The 21,835-nt window shown below is 38.0% G+C and overlaps 1 protein-coding gene across 2 annotated transcripts in view; it reads left to right on the forward strand.

Moving 5' to 3' along the window:
• The window catches only part of RSPO2 (R-spondin 2), a 161,962-nt gene that overhangs the window by 62,942 nt on the left and 77,185 nt on the right, over positions 1-21,835 (forward strand). For both annotated transcript variants that reach the window (XM_043483609.1, XM_043483610.1), the window contains exon 3: positions 17,734-17,922. In XM_043483609.1, coding sequence (XP_043339544.1) covers positions 17,734-17,922 — 189 coding nt within the window. The remainder of the gene's footprint in view (positions 1-17,733; positions 17,923-21,835) is intronic.

The following is a 21,835-nucleotide window of genomic DNA, read 5'->3' on the forward strand; positions in this document are numbered from 1 at the left end:
CATGCCCGCAAGGTCTCTGCCCTCTGTCCCTAGCCCGTGGTCTCTCTCAGCCCCATCTGAGCTCTTCTTGGCATGTGGGGTAATTTCAGATGGTTTCCTAGACTGCTTTGGGCTTGAGAGGCCTTCACAGGCTCTCCATACCTTACTCCCATGTCTCCATCCCGTAGCTCCTAAGTGTCCAGCTTGGAAGCACATACCTGGATGTGCCTGCATTCTTGGGTTTCACATATATCTTCTGGTCTGACTGTCTAACTTATCTGGACAGGATAGGAATATTCTTTTGTGCACCCATTCCCCCAAGGTTAGGGCATATGATCCTTTGTAGAGACACACTCCACCTCAACTGAGTGTTCTCTTCTTCCTACCCCACCTGGCAATTCATGGGGTCTTTATCCTGTCTAAGCAGGTGATTGGCTCTGATAATCTTTCATGCTTATTTAGGACAGAAACTTTTGTTCTCTGTGAATTTGGCCTCCTGTTTTTGAAACTCAAAACTCAGTGTCTCATAACGTGGTGAAATGAAAGGAATGGGAAGGTTTTGTTTCTTCTAAGGGTTTTAAAATCTCATTTGGAAACTGAAAATTTGGGTATTTGCACTTAATTTTCTTTGAGAAACTCTTCCCTGAGCCAGTGAATTCCACTTGCTTATTTGAATAAAGAAAAACCTAAGGACTAAGAAGAATGAACTTAAAAGAAAAAAAATCAGTTATACTCCAGAATATAATGCCATTATACAGATGTATGTGTTTTTAAATCAAATGAGTCCTGTATTATTTGCCTTCTCACATTTTTCTATATCAAAAGAGCCTTCTTTGCATGTTAACATTGCTATATATAACAAATGATCTTTAAAGTCAGTATTTTAGATTTAATATACATTATTCAGTATTCTATTGCTGGACATTTTGGCAGTTTACTACCTTTTCACTATAAAAACAAATGCTGTGATGTGAATTTTATACCTTTATTTAGTTTTCCATTTCTTTCTGTAGGATTCCTAAAAGTTTCATTGCTAGGTCAAAGGAAAAGACAATATTGCTAAATTATACTCTAGAAGATTTGTACTAATTCACATTACTACCAGGAGTATATGAGGTCATCTTTTCTAAATGCTTACTGATAGTTTTAATCAGCCAACTCCTAAACTTTAATATATGATGAGGTTGACTGCTTATTTTAATTTGCATTTTTTGTCACTAGTGAGGTTGAACATATTTTTGTGTACATTTTTCCATTTCTTTGATCAATGTTTAGCAATTTAAGTTCCCTGCTTCCTCTTCTAAGAAAACCATTCTCCATGTTGATCTATAAGTATTCAATACACAAAAAATGGACTCTTTTTGTGTGTTGCTATAATTTTTTCCAATTTGTTTCTTTGTTTAATAAGTATTTTTTTGCAGTTTCCAACTTTGTCACACAGCCTTTCAGGAGATTCTTTTGCTCTGTGAACATAGATTTTAAAAGAGGTAAACCATTTTACAAAGTGATTTTTTTTATCACATATGTGTGAAATTTAGGTACAGTTAAATGTTTATAGTAGTTTAATACTTGAATCTAATTTTGTTTTTTTTACTGATATTTCTTATGTACTAACACTATTTTTCTTTATGCCAACTGGTCTCTACTAGGCTACAGTGAAAAAGTTGCTATTTCATGATTATTAATTCACAGAGAGAAAGCTACAGTGGTTTGTGACATGCTGTACATCTCCCAGGCAGTAAGTGAGTCGAATGTTAGGAAAATGTCGTCAATGAGAGCATGAACTTGAGTGTCTTATGTCTTTTATGGAAGGTGATCCTTGTAAGCCAGTTGGCTGCTCTGTGTGTGAAGTTGGTCACGTGCTAGACCATGGAGAGTGATGAGATGAAATAGACAGGGCATGTCTGTTTGATGGAGGCAACTGCCAAATACCTCAGTTGATGGTTATTAAGCAGGAATGATGGTATGATGGCCATACCATCTGATTATTCAAGAAAAATCAAGAAAACTGAATTTCCAGAAAACAAAATTTCGGGGGAAAAGAAAGTACTTCTTTAGTCTGCCTAGGGCTCGTGGCCATCAGGTGGGAATCTCTGCTTTATATCCTTTTGAGGCAGAGCTGCCATATGTAAATAGTGTCCCCTAGAGCTTTGTAGTGTATGATTACATGTGGTGGCCTTAGAAATGCTTCTATTCCACAATGATAGACTAATTTTCCCAGGAAGTAGCTAATGTCACCCCAGCCCACTTGCTTGGGGCGTACGGGCATGCATATATGTGTCTGTGGTTGCACATATGCCTGTGTGTTTGGGCCTGATAATCGGTACTTAATGAGAGCAGACAGTCCTTCCTCATCTGTCTACTGGCTCCTTATCTTCCTCGTTCCACTCCTGTTTGAAATACATTGCTCTCAGAGTACTATTGAGTAAAAATGAAAAGAATAAAGAGGAAGAAACGTGTCTCTGCAATATCAAGTTGAGCATCCCTGAAAATGAGATGGAGACTTAGTGATTACAAAGTGATTAGAAGAAGTATCTGTTGACAAAAATTCTTGACAGATGTGACTCCCCATTTCACCACATCAGGAAGCATATGAGGCAGCTTGTTCTGTGTTTGGCGGTGATTCTCAGTGTGATTCCTTGGTTAATGTGGATTCGGCCAACTCTCTGCATCATAAAGGCAAATTCCCCCTTTGGAATTATTAAGTAATCTCCTGGGCAATATTTTTTTCCCAATAAGCTTTTACCTAATGGTATTAGTTGGTGATGGTCCCTGCCTGAATTGTATCAATGATGGCAAAATGGCATGTCTAAATGTATAGCCTTCTGGGCTCCTCTGTCCATGGAATTTTCCAGGCAAGAATACTGGAGTGGGTTGCCTCCAGGGGATCTTCCAGGCCCAGGGATTGAACCCACATTTCCTGTGTCTCCTGCATTGCAGGCAGATTCTTTACCCTCTGAGCCATCAAGGAAGCCCAAATTATATGGCCATAGTCATTCAAATGCAGATTAAAGGATATTCTATAAGACAACTGGCCTGGACTCTAAAAATCTCAATGTCAAGAAAGACAAAAAATAGTGGGGAAGGTGTTCCAAATTAAAAGGACTAAAGAAACAAACCAAATGCAGTCCACAGTTCTTAGTTTCTGGATAGATGGAAAAACAGAACGTTGGGGATGGCTGACAAAGTATGGAATGTAGACAGTGTATTAATAATAATGTTTTGTCTGTGCTAAATTTCTGAGGTCTGACAATGATATTGTGAATATGTAAGACAATGTTCTTATTCTCTGAAAGTATGCGCAGGATAATTGCATGTGAAGTATTATGGTGTCTGCAACTTACTTGTAAATAATTTACCAAATATGAGTGTATTATTTCTGTATCTATCTGTAGATCTGTGTGTATATAGAAAGAGACATAGATACATAGTAAGGAGAGAAAGCAAGGGATATTATGATGTATTTAAATAATTAGGCTAATTTTGAAATAACTTGTTCTTAGTGACTTGTAAATACCCAGATAGGTGTTTATATTAATTATTTTAAACTATAAGTGCTTACAATGCTAGTGTCCTAAAGCATCTTCTAGAATCTGGTGTTCTTGAAATTCAGTTTTCCCAACTTATTGAAAATGAGACACTTATTCATGTCCCATCTTGAAAGCCCTCCATTTTTTTTCAGGAATCAATTTCTTATTATTAAAAAAAGATATATTTACTAGGATCTCCTTGCCTATCCCATATTCACTATTTTTTATTAATCTGTGATAATTTTCTCTTTTCATGTCTTTATTTTTAATAAATATAAAATGGAAGCAGAAAATAAGTTTTCTGTCTCTTTCATCTACTATTATGTTATATCTTAAAAGTTGAGCTTAACAATGTCATCTTGTTAATTTTGCTCTTAAAAAATGTTTCCCATAAACCTTAGGAAACTTTAGCCTTCTTCACATTTCTTTGTGACTTTTCTGTTTTTCTCATGAATATATCCTTTTGCACATGTTGCTTAAATGTTTAAATTTGTCAGAGGACTTCCTATGAAACCTTATTGAATTCTGTAGAATATCATATCATTCATTTTTTTCCTCATTGAGATTATGTAAGTAGAGTCTTATTTTGAAAATATCCTCTTAATTCCTTTTCTAACTTAGAAATGTTGGCTGCAAAGCCAAACCTGTATCCTTCCAAACTTAAAAAAGAAATCCATTCTTAAAGTCTTGGGTTTTACTTCTACTGTTGCAGTTTCTATATATTCTATACTTATAAACCCCATGGTAACATTATAATTCTCAGCAAGTGCTTCCTTGTGTTCAAGTTAAGTATTGAGTGTCTCCTTTTGCTGTTTCTGCTGACAGGCCGAGGTTTGTCTGCCATACAAGGACAAAGAGTTCAGCCTCCTCCAACCGTGTGCTGACACCTGCACACGTCCTCTTTCTCTCCTTTGGATATTCTTTTCCATCTGGCAAACTCCTGGTCTGTCTTCAAGACCCAGGTCATTTTACCACCTGTGTCTTAGCTCTCCAGGATAAATCTCCTTCTTCTCTATCCCTAAGCACTTGGCAACGTGCACAGAAAATACAACGTAAAATCCACAGCACCTTAGTGAATGAACAACAACACCTTAAAGGGCTCTCAGTAAACAAGTCTAGGATAAGTTGAGCACAAACATAACAGATGATAGTACAATGAACAAAATCTGTATTCCCTACAGATATAAACAAACAAGAGACCAACAAATGAGGGAGAAGGGAAAGCTCATTCCAACACTAGAATGCCCCCTGATAAACTCCATCATTAAGATGGAGTTAGAGAATCGCCTTTGATAGTCATCCAAAGAATAGTTGATTAAGGCAAGAATCATTGGGCTACACAGGTGGCTCAGTGGCAAAGAATCCACCTGCAATGCATGAGACATGAGTTCAGTCCCTGGGTCAGGAAGATCCCCTGGAGGAGGAGATGGCAACCCACTCCAGTATTCTTGCCTGGAGAATTCCATGGACAGAGGAGCCTGGTGGGCTACAGTGATGGGATCGCAAAGAGCTGGACATGACTTAGTGACTGCACAGGCACGCACATCAAGTTAGTTCAGTTCAGTCACTCAGTTGTGTCTGACTCTTTGGGACCCCATGGACTGCAGCACGCCAGGCCTCCCTGTCCATCACCAACTCCTGGAGTTTACCCAAACTCATGTCCATTGAGTTGGTGATGCCATCCAACCATCTCATCCTCTGTCGTCCCCTTCTCCTCCCACCTTCAGTCTTTCCCAGCAACAGGGTCTTAGCATCAGAGCTGTTGAGTCAGCTCTTCGCATCAGGTGGCCAAAGTATTGGAGTTTCAGCTTCAACATCAGTCCTTCCAATGAATATTCAGGACTTATTTCCTTTAGGATGGACTGGTTAGATCTCCTTGCAGTCCAAGGGACTCTCAAGAGTCTTCTCCAACACCACAGTTCAAAAGTATCAATTCTTTGGTGCTCAGCTTTCTTCACAGTTCAACTCTCACGTGCATACAATGCTACTGGAAAAACCATAGCCTTGACTACACAGACCTTTGTTGGCAAAGTAATGACTCTGCTTTTTAATATGCTGTCTAGGTTGGTCATAACTTTCCTTCCAAAGAGTAAGCATCTTTTAATTTCATGGCTCCTCATCAAGGAATACTAAAACTAGTGTGGAAGTTTGAAGAACAGGATGGGTACTTAGTCTCACTATATCTCCTCAAAAAATATGTCTTCTAGAGCAGCAGTTCCCAACCTTTTTGGCACTAGGGACCGGTTTCGTGGAAGACAGTTCTTCCAGTGGGGGGAGGTGGGATGGTTCAGGCAGTAATCCCAGCAGTGTGGAGGGGGATGATGCAGTAACATGAGTGATGGTTCAGGCAATGCGAGCGATAAAGTGAAAGTGAAGCTGTTAGCCTGCTCAGTCGTGTCCTACTCTTTGTAACCCCATGGACTGTAGCCTGCCAGACTCCTCTGCGTGGAATTCTCCAGACAAGAATACTAGAATGGGTTGTCATTTCCTTCTCCAGGGGAAGTTTCTGATCCAACCCCGGGACTGAACCCCGGTCTCCTGTATTACAGGCAGATTCTTTACCATCAGGGAGCTGCAGATGAAGCTTCGATCCCCTGCTGCTCACCTCCTATGTGGCCCAGTTCCTAACAGGTCCAGAGCCAGTATCAGCCCTGGGGTTTGGGCCCCTGTTACAGAGGGAAAAATAGTGACCTTATAATATAGAAACCTGGCAGACACAACTTTAGCCAAGGGATCAAAATTAGTATTACCAATATTGCAAGCGAATTCATCAAGTGCTTCTTGATCTGCACAGAAAAGGCCATAACATCAGTTCATACATTATCCCCCAAATATGAGATCAGTCACTCAAATGGATATCCTGTAAATAACTGACCTGTTCTCTTCGAAAATATCAAGCTCACAAAAGAGGAACTGTTCCAGAATAAGGGAGACCAATAGACATGACAGCCTATTGCAATGCATAATCTTGGAGGGGATTCTAGTCTAGGAAAAGAATAGATAAAAGGAACAGTATTGGGATAACCTAATATGGACTGTGGTTAGAACATAGTATTGGATTATATCAATATGGAAGATATTATAAGACAATACCTTGTTTTAGAAATCTATACTGAACACTGAAATTTCAGTGTAGAGTGTAATTTCAGTGTGTGACATCTACAACTTGTACTCAAATGGTTCAGAAAACAGTATATGAATATATTTATATATACAGGCATAACTGTAGGTCTCTATATACAAAGCTATATCTGCAAATGGGCTTCCCAGGTGGCGCTAGTGGTAAAGAATCTGCCTGTCAATGAAGGAGATGTCAGAGACACAGGTTCGATCCCTGGGTCAGGAAGATACCCTGGAGAAGGAAAGGGCAGCCCACTCCAGTATTTTTGCCTGGAAAATTCCATGCACAGAGGAGCCTGGTGGGCTACAGTCTCTGGGGTCTCGAGGAATTGGACACGACTGAGTGAGCACATGTCTGTAAGCATGCACACATATAGTTTTGCCACTTTCTGGGAGTGACCAACTACGATTTACAGTTTTCCAGCAGTGCATGTGCAATTCGCTTTCAGCTTCTTAGGCTTGGAGGAGTGAAGGAGAACTATGGTTGGGGAGCAGAGGCAAACGGCTCTTGAACTCTGTATCAGTCTGTCGGTCCATACCTCTTCACTGCAGTGCATCTTTAAAGTCTAGTTTCGCTCATTTGGATGGCATACAGAGCTTCTAATTACATAGGTACACTTGCTGTGTTACATCAAAGGCTCCTTGTCCAGGGCAGGATTTGTCTTCAAAGACAGTGAGGAGAGTGGCCCATTTGCAGGAAATTGCATGGTTTGGGGGTGATGTTTTTTTGAACTTGTCAATTGGAGATTCCAGTTTTAAAAGTGCTGGCCTTTTGCTGTATGCCCAAACCGTTAAAAGACTTTCCATTTATAATTTTGAGGATTTCTCTTTAACTTCTGCCAGAAGAAACCTGTAACTCAGTTTCCCCTATTATCCTGCTTGCTATATCAGCAGTTTGACTCTGAAGTGTTCTTGGGGATGACATCCTAATTTTGTTGATTTATGGGACTTAGTATAGTCCTAGTTATGTTAGGAAAGAATTAGCTTAGTACTCTTAGTGACTAATCATTAAAAGGATGCTTGATTATTTCCTTGTAGCTAAAAACAGAGCACGGGGCAGTGAGCAAATTACAAGGGTACAGCCTAATTTGAAAGAAAGTTCTCACAGTTTTAATCTTGGTACAATGCATTTTTTCCCTAGGTGCTGTACATATATCTTTTAATGAGGAAATTAAAAGCCTGGCTTTTGAAATCAGAGGTCAGAGCTGGATTTAAATTTGTCACTAACAAAGTGTATGGTTTTGGAAAGGTTTCTTAAACTCTCTGATCTGTTTATTCACTTTTGATAAACAGAAATTATGAGTAATAAGCACTACTTTCAAAAATGATGAAAGCATATAGCCTGCAATTTGTCACATAGCGTGTTCTTCTGTGTTCATTTTCTTCTCCTCCCATATTGATTTTCCTCGTTTTCATTTCTTCTTGTTCTGAATACACATAACTTCTTAGAACAAGAACGATTAAGTAGCTAGATTTCAAACTAAGGTATTGATTGCTATAAATTTAGCAAACTGACAAAGCATGTTAAAATGAACTTTGATAAATATTAAATGCAGGTGATTTATTTAAAAATTACTGAGAACTAAACCCTGTGTAGGTCTGAAGATTTAATAGTGAATCTTTCTAATTTTCATTAAGTCTATGTGATATTTCACCCACAGTGACCTAGATTGAGTGTAATAAAGCTTTTACTTTTTATTTTTGCATCATAGTGTATTCCTGAATACTTGTTACACAATCATGTTTGTCAGCCCTAAGGGCTTGCTAGTGTGTTTTTCATTAAGACAATTTAATTTTTTTTTTTTTATTATCTTCATTTGAAGAGAGCTTTCTGTAGGACAGTGTAGCTAACAGTATTCATTCTCAATTTTAAAACACAGTGGTATAATCCACATCTAAAACACATGGATTCTTTAATCTGGTTAGTTATGACACTGGTGGTTCTTGAGGGCTGTGCTTATGACACCAAATAAGTTATCCAGTTGACTTTCCATTTATTGTCTTAAAATTAAAATATTGAAATAAGCAGGAGTCAGTTTCTATTCTAGGAAGCACGTGGTACATGAGAGACAGTTGATTAATTTGTACACAATGAGAATTCCATCATACCCTGTTTCCCCTTTTAAAAAACCAATTTAATCTTTGGATCCATGGGGGGTTTTTTCCTATAGGCAGTTGGGTAAGTCTGACACTATGGCACTTAGCTTAGTGTACTTAGGAAGTATGCAGAACTTATTTTGAAATACTGTTAGTGTAAGAAGTATTTAAGTACTTTATGGAATAAAAGCCCAGCTCTGTTTATGAGCAGTTTGTTTTTTTTCTATTTAAATAATTGGATTATCTCCTTGTATAAACTTGGACTCATGTGAAAGTGGTGGTTTCACAATCTTCATAAATGTATATATTTAGATCTGCTCATGTTTGAGTTACCATTAGCACCAACATTCTGTTAACATTTCCACAGGATCTTTTAAGTATGTTGAGAAAGTCCCAGCCAACCCTTGACGTGAGTAATCTATACTACACAGCAGTTTCTAGGCATGACTCAGAGGATCCCACACATTCTAACTTTAAACTTATGTATCTTCTGGCATTAGAACAGTTTGATGGAGTGAATTTTTTTCTCTGTCCCAGATTCAAGCTGGTGGCTTATTTTATACAATGTAAGATATGTCTTCCTTTGTTTCAAAACATCATATAACTTTGGGCAAATGAGCAATCTCAAATCAGCTTATATTGTTCTCTGACTTCATCAACTAATGAATGTTAATTGCCTTAGCCGTTGTAGAAACTGAAGAGCTAATGCCTTTGCCTGTGTTAATAGTTTAGTTTTGGGATGAGCATGTTCAGATCCTTAATTTTACATTTTTCCCCGTTACCTGTCAGAGGTAATATTTAGCCTGGGAATATGCATTAAGATTTTTGTGTCAAAGTTTGTGGTGGGAGTGAGGGGAAGAGGAATAATTCTTAAAGGACTTGACTTCGACAGTGAGTGTTCATCATGAGAAATACTTCATTCTTTGCAGAATTGTATATGCTTACTTGAGGGCTCATGATTTTAATTTTTCATTAACATCTATACATAGCTACTTTCTTCTTTGCTTGGGTATTTTTACTTGATGTTGGGTGTTAATGACTGTTTTTGGAAAAATGTTTCTGGGTCTCATTTAATTCATTCAAATTCTTACGTTCTACTTGATGGTTAGTTGATGAGTGCATAGAACTGGCACATCAGAATGCTCATTTCAACCTTCCTTGAGCTTCTAGAACTCAATGGTGTCAAACTCTCAGGATCAGGACCTGATGAGTGCTGATTAAAAAAAAAAACAAACAAACATTTAGGTACCTTGCATTGCAATGTAACATGTGCATTCAGAAGCTCTTTTGGGAAATCTGTGGCTTACATCAACAGATGTGTAACCTGCATCTGCTTCAGCTGCTTACATTTGGGGTGAACTATGTTGAAAGGATACTGCTTTGTCTCAAGGTAAAATGTGTTGAACCAAAGTAATTTTCCCTGATGATTGCAGTGACTGCTTTGATACAATCTTTCCATTTCCTCCAGTTTTGGCAGACTGCCTTGAATATTAATGATGATTTGTTAAATTAGAAGGAGAATGTGTTTATTGTGTTCTGAATAGGTCCATTGTGCCCTCAAACAAACTGATGTAAGATTTCATCCGCATTTATTTTGCAACCATATCTTAGTTTATCATCTTTCTTAGACCTACCCTCTTGAGTATTTTGGGCTTCCCTGGGACATCTTAGTTAATTCAGACTTGGAGCATGCATGACACATGCCTCATACAAGCTTTCTGCTTCCTTGTGATGTGTTTTTTAAAAAATATCCCATCTGCTTAACCACGCAACAGCCGTGGCTAATCGTGGTTGTAAATGTATTTCTGAGGTGCCAATCTATGAGGATTATGACTCGTGTGGTGCTAGCACTCGAAAGGAATTAGGAGCTTACAGTTGTGGTCCTTTTCCTCATTTTTTGTGATGATATTAGCACTTCATGTGTTAAAATAAATCTGTAACTCTACTTAACTTTCTCCCTCCATATTTTAAAATCTTCTAGTAGATTTGAGTTTCTGTACAGTAAGATACATACTTCGGTAGGAGCAGAAAAATCATCTAATTAAATTCCTTTAACCCTGATGTCATTAGGAATATTACCTGGTATCTAAGTTGGTAAAGACTCTGCCTGCAATGTAGGAGATCTTGGTTCAATTCCTGGATCAGGAAGATCCCCTAAAGAAGGGATAGGGGATCCCACTATCCCTTCCAGTATTCTTGGGCTTCTCTGGGTGGCTCAGATGGTAAAGAATCCGCCTGCAATGTGGGAGACCTGGGTTGGGAAGATCCCCTGGAGAAAGGAATGGCTACCCACTCCAGTGTTCTGGCCTGGAGAATTCCATGGACAAAGGAGCCTGGCAGGCTACAGTCCATGAGATCGTGAAGAGTCGGACATGACTGAGTGACTTTCACTTTCAGAAAGTGAAAGTATAAAGTGAAAGTGAAGTCGCTCAGTGGTGTCCGACTCTTTGCGACCCCATGAACTGTAGCCTACCAAGTTTCTCTGTCCGTGGGATTTTTCAGGCAAGAGTACTGGTATGGGTTGCCATTTCCTTTTCCAGGAGATCTTCCTGACCCAGGCATTGAAGCCGGGTCTCCTGCATTGTAGGCAGACACTTTACTGCCTGAGCCACCAGGGAAGTCCTTAGGGAAGTCATCACTTTCAGAGATGATTTCAATATTTTGGAATTCAAATATTTCAAAATTTTAGAAGTATTGTTTTCCTATGGAATACATCTGAAGTTAGGGATATATCCAGGCTTTCATTCCTAATTGACATGTTTTAGGTGGATGAACAATGATATTATTAATTATCAACTAATAACATTTTCAGACATCCAATGGATATGGGTTTCTCAAAGCTAATACTTATTGTAGAAGTTAAAAGTTTCATAAGCATTTTTCCTAAAAATATTGTTATCTATTGAAGGACTCATAACAAAAGATAAAAAATGATTCTGAGAATGTGTGTTTCAGTTCTACAGGTTATGAAACTTTTGAATTGTTGGCACAAATTTGCCCTTCTCATTTTTTTTTCTAGACTAAATTCATGTTATTTTAGCTCCTCTAAAACTTTAGCAGACATTTAGAAACTTCTGTCAGAGCTTTATTAAAATTGTTCATTTTAACATCTGTTTTCTAAGGCATGATTATAATGGTGAATATCTAGCATGTTAAAATCTGTTGTCTTTTCATCAAAGATCAGATTACATATTTCATTTTTATCAACATTTAAAATTTAATGTAAAATAAAGTACTCTGAGAGATAGGTATTTCTCATTTTGGTCAAATTTTGCATGGCTTGTTCATTCATGATCTTGATGGCTTAGTCAAGTTTGAGCTTGGTAGTATACATGATTACAGGATTTTTTATCTCGGTGATGCCAAGTTCTAGTGGAAGGGTCTATGCCCAACTTGATTTGTATAGGATCTGACAGGCAAGTTCTCTATTACTGGTGCCAGAGATAGGGTTTTTGTTTCCAAATAGGTATCTTGAACTTGGAATTGGGTGGAGATAATCATTAGCAATTTTGTGATAGGATGGATCAATGAAGTTAATAATAAATGTTCATTTTTTTTGAAAAGCTGTTGAACTTGTAACATTATTTAACTTGAAAATATTAAATGAGGCTAAGATGCTAACAGCCCATTGTTCAGTCTCATTATTTTCAGAATTAGAAATCTGTACCCTTTGTCAGAAATGGATGCCTTCAGCTAGCAAGAATTTAGATTTCTTCTTGTTTGGCAGGGCTTACAACAGAAACAGGGGAACACTTTTAAGGAGTATTAGGAGTATATTAGAAACAGATGGGCATTCAGCACCTACATAAAATGTTCTATGGGATAAAATGTGCATAACTGGGTTTGATTAACAAAGGATCAAACTTAAAATATCAGGGTTCATAAAAAACCAAACTTTGCAATTTAAGAGGAATACAAATCAGGTGATTAGAATTTAAAGAGTTTTACTTAAGTACACAAGGAGAAAAAAACAGCTTATTAGTGATATAAGGAATTGTTACCTGGTTTCTGCATCATGATTTTTGTTTTCTGTACCCATATATTCCTTTTCCTGTCAAGGAGATATGTGTGGATTTGTGTTAATACCACTGTCTAACACCTTTTAGAGGAGTTTTAATGTTTTATGTGATATATTTCATCCTTGGAATTTTGGGTGGGTCTAGATTTAGAAAAGTGTTTTGGTTGGAATGATGAGGCCCTGGATCTCAGCAGGCTTCAGGGTTGGAAAAGTTGAAGCTTACGGGGAGAGCAAATAAACATGGTCTTCAAAGCTGGGAATTAAGATCTGTTTATTCACCTGCACACTTGAATTAAATCTCATAGAAATAGGCTGAGCCATTTGACTTATTAAGATCCTGACAAAATAAATTACTCTAGTCATGTTTAAAGGTCTAATTTTTGCCTGGCTTTAGATATATAGAGACTGGTGTGTGTGTCTTAGTTGCTCAGTCACGTCTGACTCTTTGCGACCCCATGGACTATAGCCTGCCAGGCTCCTCTGTCCATGGAGTTCTCCAGGCAAGAGCACTGGAGTGGGTTGCCACATCCTCCTCCAGGGGGTCTTACAGACCCAGGGACTGAACCCAGGCCTCCTGCATTGCAGGCAGATGCCTTACCATCTGAGCTACTAGGGAAGCCCAGAGATTGGTATAGTCACCATATGATGGATGAAGAAGTTCTTGTTGAATTTAGCTGCTGATTTATAACATAGAGGAGACCAGGATAGTTGACACTGGACAGTGGTTAATTAAACCAAAAAATTTGTTTGAGGTTTGGGCCATGAAGCTTCAAACTGCAAAAATTACATGCGTTCTTATCTTTCAGCTTTGAGGAGTGCTGCTGAAGGTTGGGGCAAGGGAAGAGAGAGCACTTAAGGCTGGGTGTGGCTCACATCACTTTTGTTTTAAGAGGGTTCCTCTTATGTAGGGTTATAAAGATATCTAAGATATGGACTCAGGTAAGTATTCCCTACTTCATTTTCATTGTCAGTTAAAGTTCAAGTAAATAAAGCAAAGCATTTACTGATTTTAAGAATACCTTTTAAAAAGTGTGGAGTACACTTTGTTGACTCTGAAATCTTTGTGGTCAAGATGAAAGTTGACTTCTGATACATAAAAACAAAGCAAAACAAAAAGCCTTTAATTTATAATGATTCTCTTAGCTCTGTAATTCTCTTTTCTCCATCCTTCTTACTATGGAGTGTGATTTATAGTGATAGCTCTGGGTTTAACTTTTGAACTTAAAGTAAGTATAGCTTCACTTTTACTTTGTGATGACTGTGGTCCAGAGAACCTTCTCCTTGAACTATTTTGCTACATATGTAAATCTTCCAAGTTCTCTTTTTCCTTATGAAGCTAAGTTTGGGATTTGGATAACCTTGATATTACCTTTTCATATTTGTAGTTAAGCTGCAGAGCAAAAGGCAGCAGTGAACTACTGCAGAGGGCTCTGCAGTGTGGGGCTGCCTTTTGCTGAGCTCCAGCCAGCGGCTCCTATCTTTGCCTTGGTCTCCTGGTTGTTCCTACTTAAAGGCTTTTTTTTTTTCTTTCCCCACAAGAGTCATGAGAGTCATAAATTACATCTCCAAATATCATGCCATAAAGGTCTTTCTGCTTAAGGTGGGTTATGTTCTTAGACAGCCCTGAAAATTAAAATGAGTTGGGTTCTCCCCAGTCACCACTTCCTCTGCCAAGCCATTTCATCCATCATGGAGCTGCCTAGTCTTTCTGATTCTGCTCCCCTCACTTGTGTTCTACACCCTGCCCACCCTACTCTGTCTTTACCTCCTCCTTACATGGAAGTTAGTCTGTGTCCCAGTTTTTGAAACTTATATACTCATTCCTTACACCCTGCTCTGAACAATAATAACAAAATCTTAGAATAAAACCTCTTCAGAGGCATCTGGAAAAATTGTAAATAGTCTAGGCTTATTTCCAGGGGCTTCACTGATGGCTCAGATGGTAAAGAATCCATCTGCAATACAGGAGACCTGGGTTTGATCCCTGGATTGGGAATATTCCCTGAAGAAGGGAAAGGCTACCCACTCCAGTATTCTTGCCTGGAGAATTCCATGGATAGAAGAGACTGGCGGGCTACAGTCCATGGGGTGTCAAAGAGTCAGACACGACTGAGCAACTAATACATTCACTTTCACTTTTTATTTCCAGTCAGCTAGGTGAAAACGCTTTATAAATCGTAATTATTTCATGAGAGTAAGGCATAATAGAAACCTTATGATGATAATAAAAGCAGAAAAACTGACCCTATAGTAGAATGGAGAGAGTAGAGAAAGATAGGCGGGGCAGGGGGTGGGGTGGTTAGGGTGTCTAAGCTAGCGGTAGCAAGGGCCTATAAGAAGATTAGTGGAAATCACAAGAATAAGGGTTCAGATTACATCTTCAGAAGACATTATCATGGGAGCTAGAAGAGGAATAAAACTTTTATTAATGACCCAGCCACAGGAGTTGGGAGGACCAGAGACTGAGATTGAGGTCTTGAATTGAGGCTCTAAAAACTGGTTGTGGTCTTCATAAAAACAATGTTGGGCATAATTAAATGGATGGTGTTGGTAGGTAGCTGCTGCTGCTGCTAAGTCGCTTCAGTCGTGTCCTACTCTGTGTGATCCCATAGACAGCGGCCCACCAGGCTCCGCCATCCCTGGGATTCTCCAGGCAAGAACACTGGAATGGGTTGCCATTTCCTTCTCCAATGCATGAAAGTGAAAAGTGAAAGTGAAGTCTCTCAGTCGTGTCCAAATCTTCACGACCCCATGGACTGCAGCCTACCAGGCTCCTCCATCTATGGGGTTTTCCAGGCAAGAGTACTGGAGTGGGGTGCCATCACCTTCTCTGGTTGGTAGGTAGAGGCTACAGATAAAACTGACACTCCCAAGAAACATGAGTGATATTGGTCTGGTTCATTGGTAGGAGAGGATGCTCACAACCTGATGAAATTTGAACAAGTTATCATACTTCATGTAAAGTCTGATCACAGCTATGAAAAATCCCAGTTATATATTATAAATGTTGTATAAGTGTACATATATAAAGCGGTATCTGGAAAGTTTGTTATGATTTTATTAGGAATTCTAGGAGGTGATTTTCCATTTGATTCTTTTTTGCTCCACAGTTGCAGTTTAAAGAAAATAAGTGGTAAATAAGAAATTAGTTGGGAAGCATAGATAGGCTTGCAAGCAAGAAAAAGTCCATAAAATAGATTCACTATGTAGATTAAAGCAGCTGAATAGTTGATAGAACAAAGTCCTAGAATAGGTGGTAAGAAGAAGACCTCAATGGCCAATTCAAATGGTTATCTTGGCCTTGGTTTCTGATCCTGAGTACCTTAGTTCTTTTTTGGATCCTTCTCTGGGAAATGTTAGGTTAAACTCTTCTTTGGGGGATCTCTCTGGAGGAGAGACTGTAAGAATAATCAGGGAACCCAGGAGAAGTGGGAAGAGAGTGTTTGTGGAACTGAAACCTAGGAAGAACTGCTCCAGGTAGCAGTAAATATATTGGATACTGAATCATTTTAAGTAAAGGACAGGTGTGGTATACAGTGTACTTCATTGTATTTCTGCTAATCTGAATACTGTTTACTTCTTATTCAATAAAGATTTTTGTAGGGCTAATAGGATTGTAGTCTCAACGTGAAAAGTTTCAATAATTGATGGATTTTCTATTCCTTCTTAAGATTTTTGTGGGTTAACTCAGTAGGATGAAGTCAGTGTGGCCTTATATATCTTGCTGTATTTATGACCTTGCTTGGTATAAGGATAACTAAAAGTTACATGAATTTTTTATATTTTAGAAATTATACTGGGATTTTAGGTTGTATCATTTTTGAATTTTATACCAGGACTAGAAACAATGTTGTTTTTCTTTTAATTACCCTTTTTGTCACTAACTGTAGTGAACTTCATGAGGTTTATGTATTTCAGATGCTATTTTTTTCTTACATGTTTCTTACTTTTTGTGGTACAGTTCTTTAAACCTATTTTTTAGCTAAGTCCCTCTCCCAGTCTACCATTCAACTTGTCCATAAAATTTTTTTCATGTTTAGAGTTTTAATTTCTTTCTCATTTGCATATTTTATGATACTGTTTCTTCCTGCGTGATTTCGTCATTCCATCCCTTCCAACACTCTAAAGATACTCACTTTAAGATTATTTTCATATTGTTCTTTTTTATTCTTTAGGTATAAAATCTCTTACTCAGACTGATTGTTTCTCCTGGGGTTTGCTTGCACATGTGATTTGTTCATTTTGATATTAAGGTGGTTTTCCTTGAAAGTCCCACGTGTCAGGGTTGTAGAAAATTTCTGTAGGGTCATTTGTCATTTCATACTTTTTTTTTCCTTTGTGGATTTTCCTGGATCTAATCTCTTGACTTAGAAACCCCATACTACATTGATGATCTGAACTTTGATCCCACACTTGGACGTCTCGTAGATTTGGTGTAGTTATTTCTCATGGGCTATATTTTTCTCTCCTCCTGTATGCCCCCTAATCCAGGGTTGGAAACATTTTCTCTGGCCAGTTGGAATTGGGGCTTCTAATACTTGTTTCGTTGACAAACAGCCTTCATGACTCCAGTCTACACAGAACAAATGTTAACTCGTTACATGCATACTTCTCTATTTATTTATATTGAAGTATAGTTGACTCACAATACTGTTAATTTCATGCTTACAGCATTGTGATTTGCCATGCATGTTTGCTTGGTCTGGACTCGGGACCCTGCCATGAGATCTGCCTCTGTCTGCTTCAGCATCTCCAGCCATTTAGTTTGAGTTTTCAGCCTCAAGTCTGCCTCTGGGTTTCCTCTTTGTTGCTAAGTTTGGTTGTGTTTTAACCTTTTTGTTTTTTTTTTAAATGGCAAAGGTCATTTTGTTTAGCATTTCTGTATGATTAGAGCAAAAGGAAAGGAGATACTTGTCTTTTCAGCATGTTGTGCTGACCAGAAGTCTGACCACATTCATATTTAAGTATGTATTCTTTTTTCTTTTACAGCTAGTTATGTATCAAATCCCATTTGCAAGGGTTGCTTGTCTTGTTCAAAGGACAATGGGTGCAGCCGATGTCAACAGAAGTTATTCTTCTTTCTTCGAAGAGAAGGCATGCGCCAATATGGAGAATGTCTGCATTCCTGCCCATCCGGGTACTACGGACACCGAGCCCCGGATATGAACAGATGTGCAAGTGAGCAGCTGACTTTTGTCCACCCTATTTTACTGCTTTTGCAACTTAGGGGGAGTTAAAAGTTGAAAATTTTGATTAAGTATGTTTTTAATATACTACAGAAATAGTTTAAGCTTAAACTTTAAAAAAAAATGAGTGGGGTGGGATAAGGACACTTTAACTTTATCTTTTGTATAGAAATGTATTGTCCATGGGGCTTCCCGGGGGGGCTTAGTGGTGGAGAATCCACCTGGCAAAGCAGGAGACATGAGTTAGATCCCTGGGTCGGGAAGATTCCCTGGAGAAGGGAATGGCAACCCACTCCAGTATTCTTGCCTGGAAAATTCCATGGACAGAGGAGCCTGGCAGGCTACTGTTCATGGGGTCGCAAAAGAGTTGGACATGACTCAGCAACTAAACAATAAATACTGTACACATACTTTAAGATGACATAAGTACTTTTTCATAACATGTATCTTGGAAACAAACATGGTAGGCAGATCTTTGTAAGACATACTTGCTTAGCACTTATCAAAAAGTAAAAGACTTTAAATACCTTTATATTGGGAATATCTTCTTGAATTTTACCACAGTGTCTGCAGCTTCTTTTTCCTCTTATACTTAAGTTTGTAATACCTGAATTAGTCTAATCTGTAATTTAATATATTAATTTAAAGCACCCTTACTGATAAAAGATGTCATGAAAATATTTAGTTTACTTCAAAGTATTCTAAGTTTAGGAACTACAAACAAAAAGGTCATTAGGGGATGTCATTCTATGGATAGGAATGTAAGTACAATTTTTTAATCCCCAAATCATTTATCATTATAGCATGATTCTCAGCTTCTAGGTAAATGGTAGAAATTGGAGTTTAAAAAAATGCAATAACAAAGGAACATCCCTTTTTTTTAAAGAGCGCAAATTTTAGAGGATAGAATGGATAAGGAGAAGGGGAACATGGAGTGAAATGACAGATGGGTAAGAAGTTTAATCATAATTCAATGTACTAAGCACTAGATCAGCAGGCAACCAGTGTGTTATGGCAGTGACTTAATTACCTCTAACACATTGTGCATGACTATTAAATCAGCTGAGGTCTTTAGGTAGGAAGAGTGTTTAAATTTTATCATCCAAGGACAATGTTATTTTGGAAGGAGGCACAACTAATAGAGGAAGATTAAATAGAATCTGGGAGGAAGAAACAACATGTTTAAAAAAATAATGTGTTTGGGCAATGAGAAGTCTCATTTATGGTACTGTTGGCATCTTGACAAGGCACAAGTCCTGCACTGCTGGTCACTGAGCATTCTTAGTCTCTGCTCCTTAAATCATCTTCATTCCCCCAAATCACCACGACGATAAAAATTATCCCCAGACATTTCCCAGCGCCTCCTAGGGGAGCAGTACCATCCCTGGAGGAGAACCACTGTATGTGCTTTGTGTGAGGAATGGTTGGAATTGAGGATGAAAAGGGAGGCTTGAGTGCAAATAATAAAGGTCTTGAGTGCTATGTTAAGAAGTCTGGATGTTATCTGAGGGTTTTGAGTGGCTGTGAACTAAAGCAATTGCTTTATTTAAGATAATTCTTGAAGAAGTGCAGGAATGAGTTGGAGAAGGCTACTGTAACAATTGCAGATGAGAAATCTTGTTATGATGAAAAGTTTGTGGGTAGTGAATTTCAGAGATTTAGAATCAATGAGACTTAGTAAATAACTAATTTCACAGAGTGAAGAGAGAATCAAATTTGATCATAGTGTTTCTGGCTAAGGTGACTGGGTGAATAGTTTTGCCATTAGCACAGATAGAAATATATAGTCTTTCAGGAACTTTGCATGTATTGATACTTCCATTTTATAGAATTATTTGGATTAATAACTAGACAGACAGAGCTCCCCCAAAGTATCCATACATTGATCAAATTTTTCAAATATGTGCCTTATCATTAAAGTGTATGTTTTGAGGTAGCTAATAATGTGTATTCTCATAGTTTTTGAACCACCCATAGGAGGATGGGGCCAACTTGAAGTGGATTCCTGTTTAGATTGCTTTTTAGACCACCTATGTGGTGGCAGTGGGGATTTGAGCCCATGACTGGTCTGTGTGGGTGTTTATTCTAGACTAACAGTGCAGAGGGAAGATGAGACAAGAGTTCAGATGGCTCGGCATTTATTCTAAGTTCTATGCTTAGCATTCTATACACTCTGTATGGACAGGAGGGTGACCATTGATGTTTTACTCCATCTGGGACATTGGGGACTGAGAGCAGCTGCTCTTAACAACTGTGCAGGGACGTGGGGTATAAACCAGGACTGTCTTGGGCAAACTGGAATGGGTAGTCATTCAGCAATATCTCAGTCTATCAACAGGGTCTTCCTTAAAGAGACACTCTGAGACAGGGGTTAACACAGACATTTTGGCTAAGGTGATCCCTTTCTCAGAAATGGCGAGGAGAGCAGTGACTGTAAATCAGGCTTAGAAAGAGAATCTCCATGTGAAAATGGGTTTGCCATGGTTATACTTATTGTAAGTGAATACAATCAGTGTTGCAATTTACTGACCTAGAAATCATTACTTATTTGGTACAAGCAGGAAGTGCTTATTAACAAGGCTCCTGTGAAGCAAAGTGAAAGTGGAAGATTATTTCATAATTCTTAGTATATGACTTCAGATGACCACGGTTTGTTCTTAGTAATATTGACTTTTTCATGGGTACTTGGCATATGTTGCATGTTATTTATATTTTATACAGAGGATGATACACTCCATTCTTTTTTGTTAGATTCTTTTGCCGTATATAGGCCATTACAGTTTTGAGAAGAGTGTCCTGTGCTATTAGTAGGTTCTTGTTAGTTACCTATTTTATCTATAGGAGTGTGTATATGTCAATCCTAATCTCCCTATTTATTCCTCCCCCTACTTATCCCCTAGCAACCCTGAATTTGTTCTCTACATCTGTGACTCTACTTCTGGTTTGTAACTAACTTCACTTGTACCATTTTCTGCTTCCACATATAAGCCACATCATATGACATTTGTCTTCCTGAGTCTGACATCAGTCAGTGTGACAATCTCTAGATCCACCCATGTTGCTGCAAGTGGCGTTATTTTGTTATTTTCTATGGCTGACTAATATTCTGGCGTCTTTTCTTGACATTTGTTTCTTTGCATGTTTATGTCTTTCTTTCCTTACAAATGTTTCATCCTGTCTTGTAATTTGTTTTTACTTGATGTGTTATGAACATTTTCCCTTGTCACTAAATATGAGTGCATATTTTCTACTGAATAGATAACCATAATATATCTAGCTAATTACTGAAAATTTGCTTTCAGTTTTTACCATCATAAGCAGTTATATGAAGAATTTCCTTGTATATAGATTCTTTTGCTTATACACACATATGCAGTTTTATGCATTTTTCTGATTTATTTTCATAAGATAAACTTTTAAACATAGCACATTTTTCCAGCTTTATTGAGATATAATTGAGATGCAAGCATAATGGGCATAGTTCAAAGACTTTTTCGTATATATTGCCAAATGGTCTTCTGGGAAAGTTCTGCCTGTTTACATATTTACTAATAGCAGACATTTTCCCTAGCTTCTCACCAACAATGGGTACTAGTGACAAAAAGTGTAAAACACACTTTTTTCTTTTAATATGCTTTTCTATGATACAAATGAAGGTAACCATTTATTTTTCACATGAATATTGGCATTATAGAGTATTTGCCAGAATCTTTGGCCTTCTTTCTTCATCTGTTTGCACAACTGTTTCCTTAGTAATATAAATAAAAACTTCAAATAAAGTGTAAAAGAGAATTATATATTCACAGATCATAAATGGAGCATTCAATGAATTACCACAAAGTGGACACACATATGGTACCACTACTTGAGAACAAATGTTAACAGCACCCCCAAGAACCCTCATT

This window comes from Cervus canadensis, chromosome 12 (genome assembly GCF_019320065.1).
Source record: "Cervus canadensis isolate Bull #8, Minnesota chromosome 12, ASM1932006v1, whole genome shotgun sequence".
Classification (NCBI taxonomy): domain Eukaryota; kingdom Metazoa; phylum Chordata; class Mammalia; order Artiodactyla; family Cervidae; genus Cervus; species Cervus canadensis.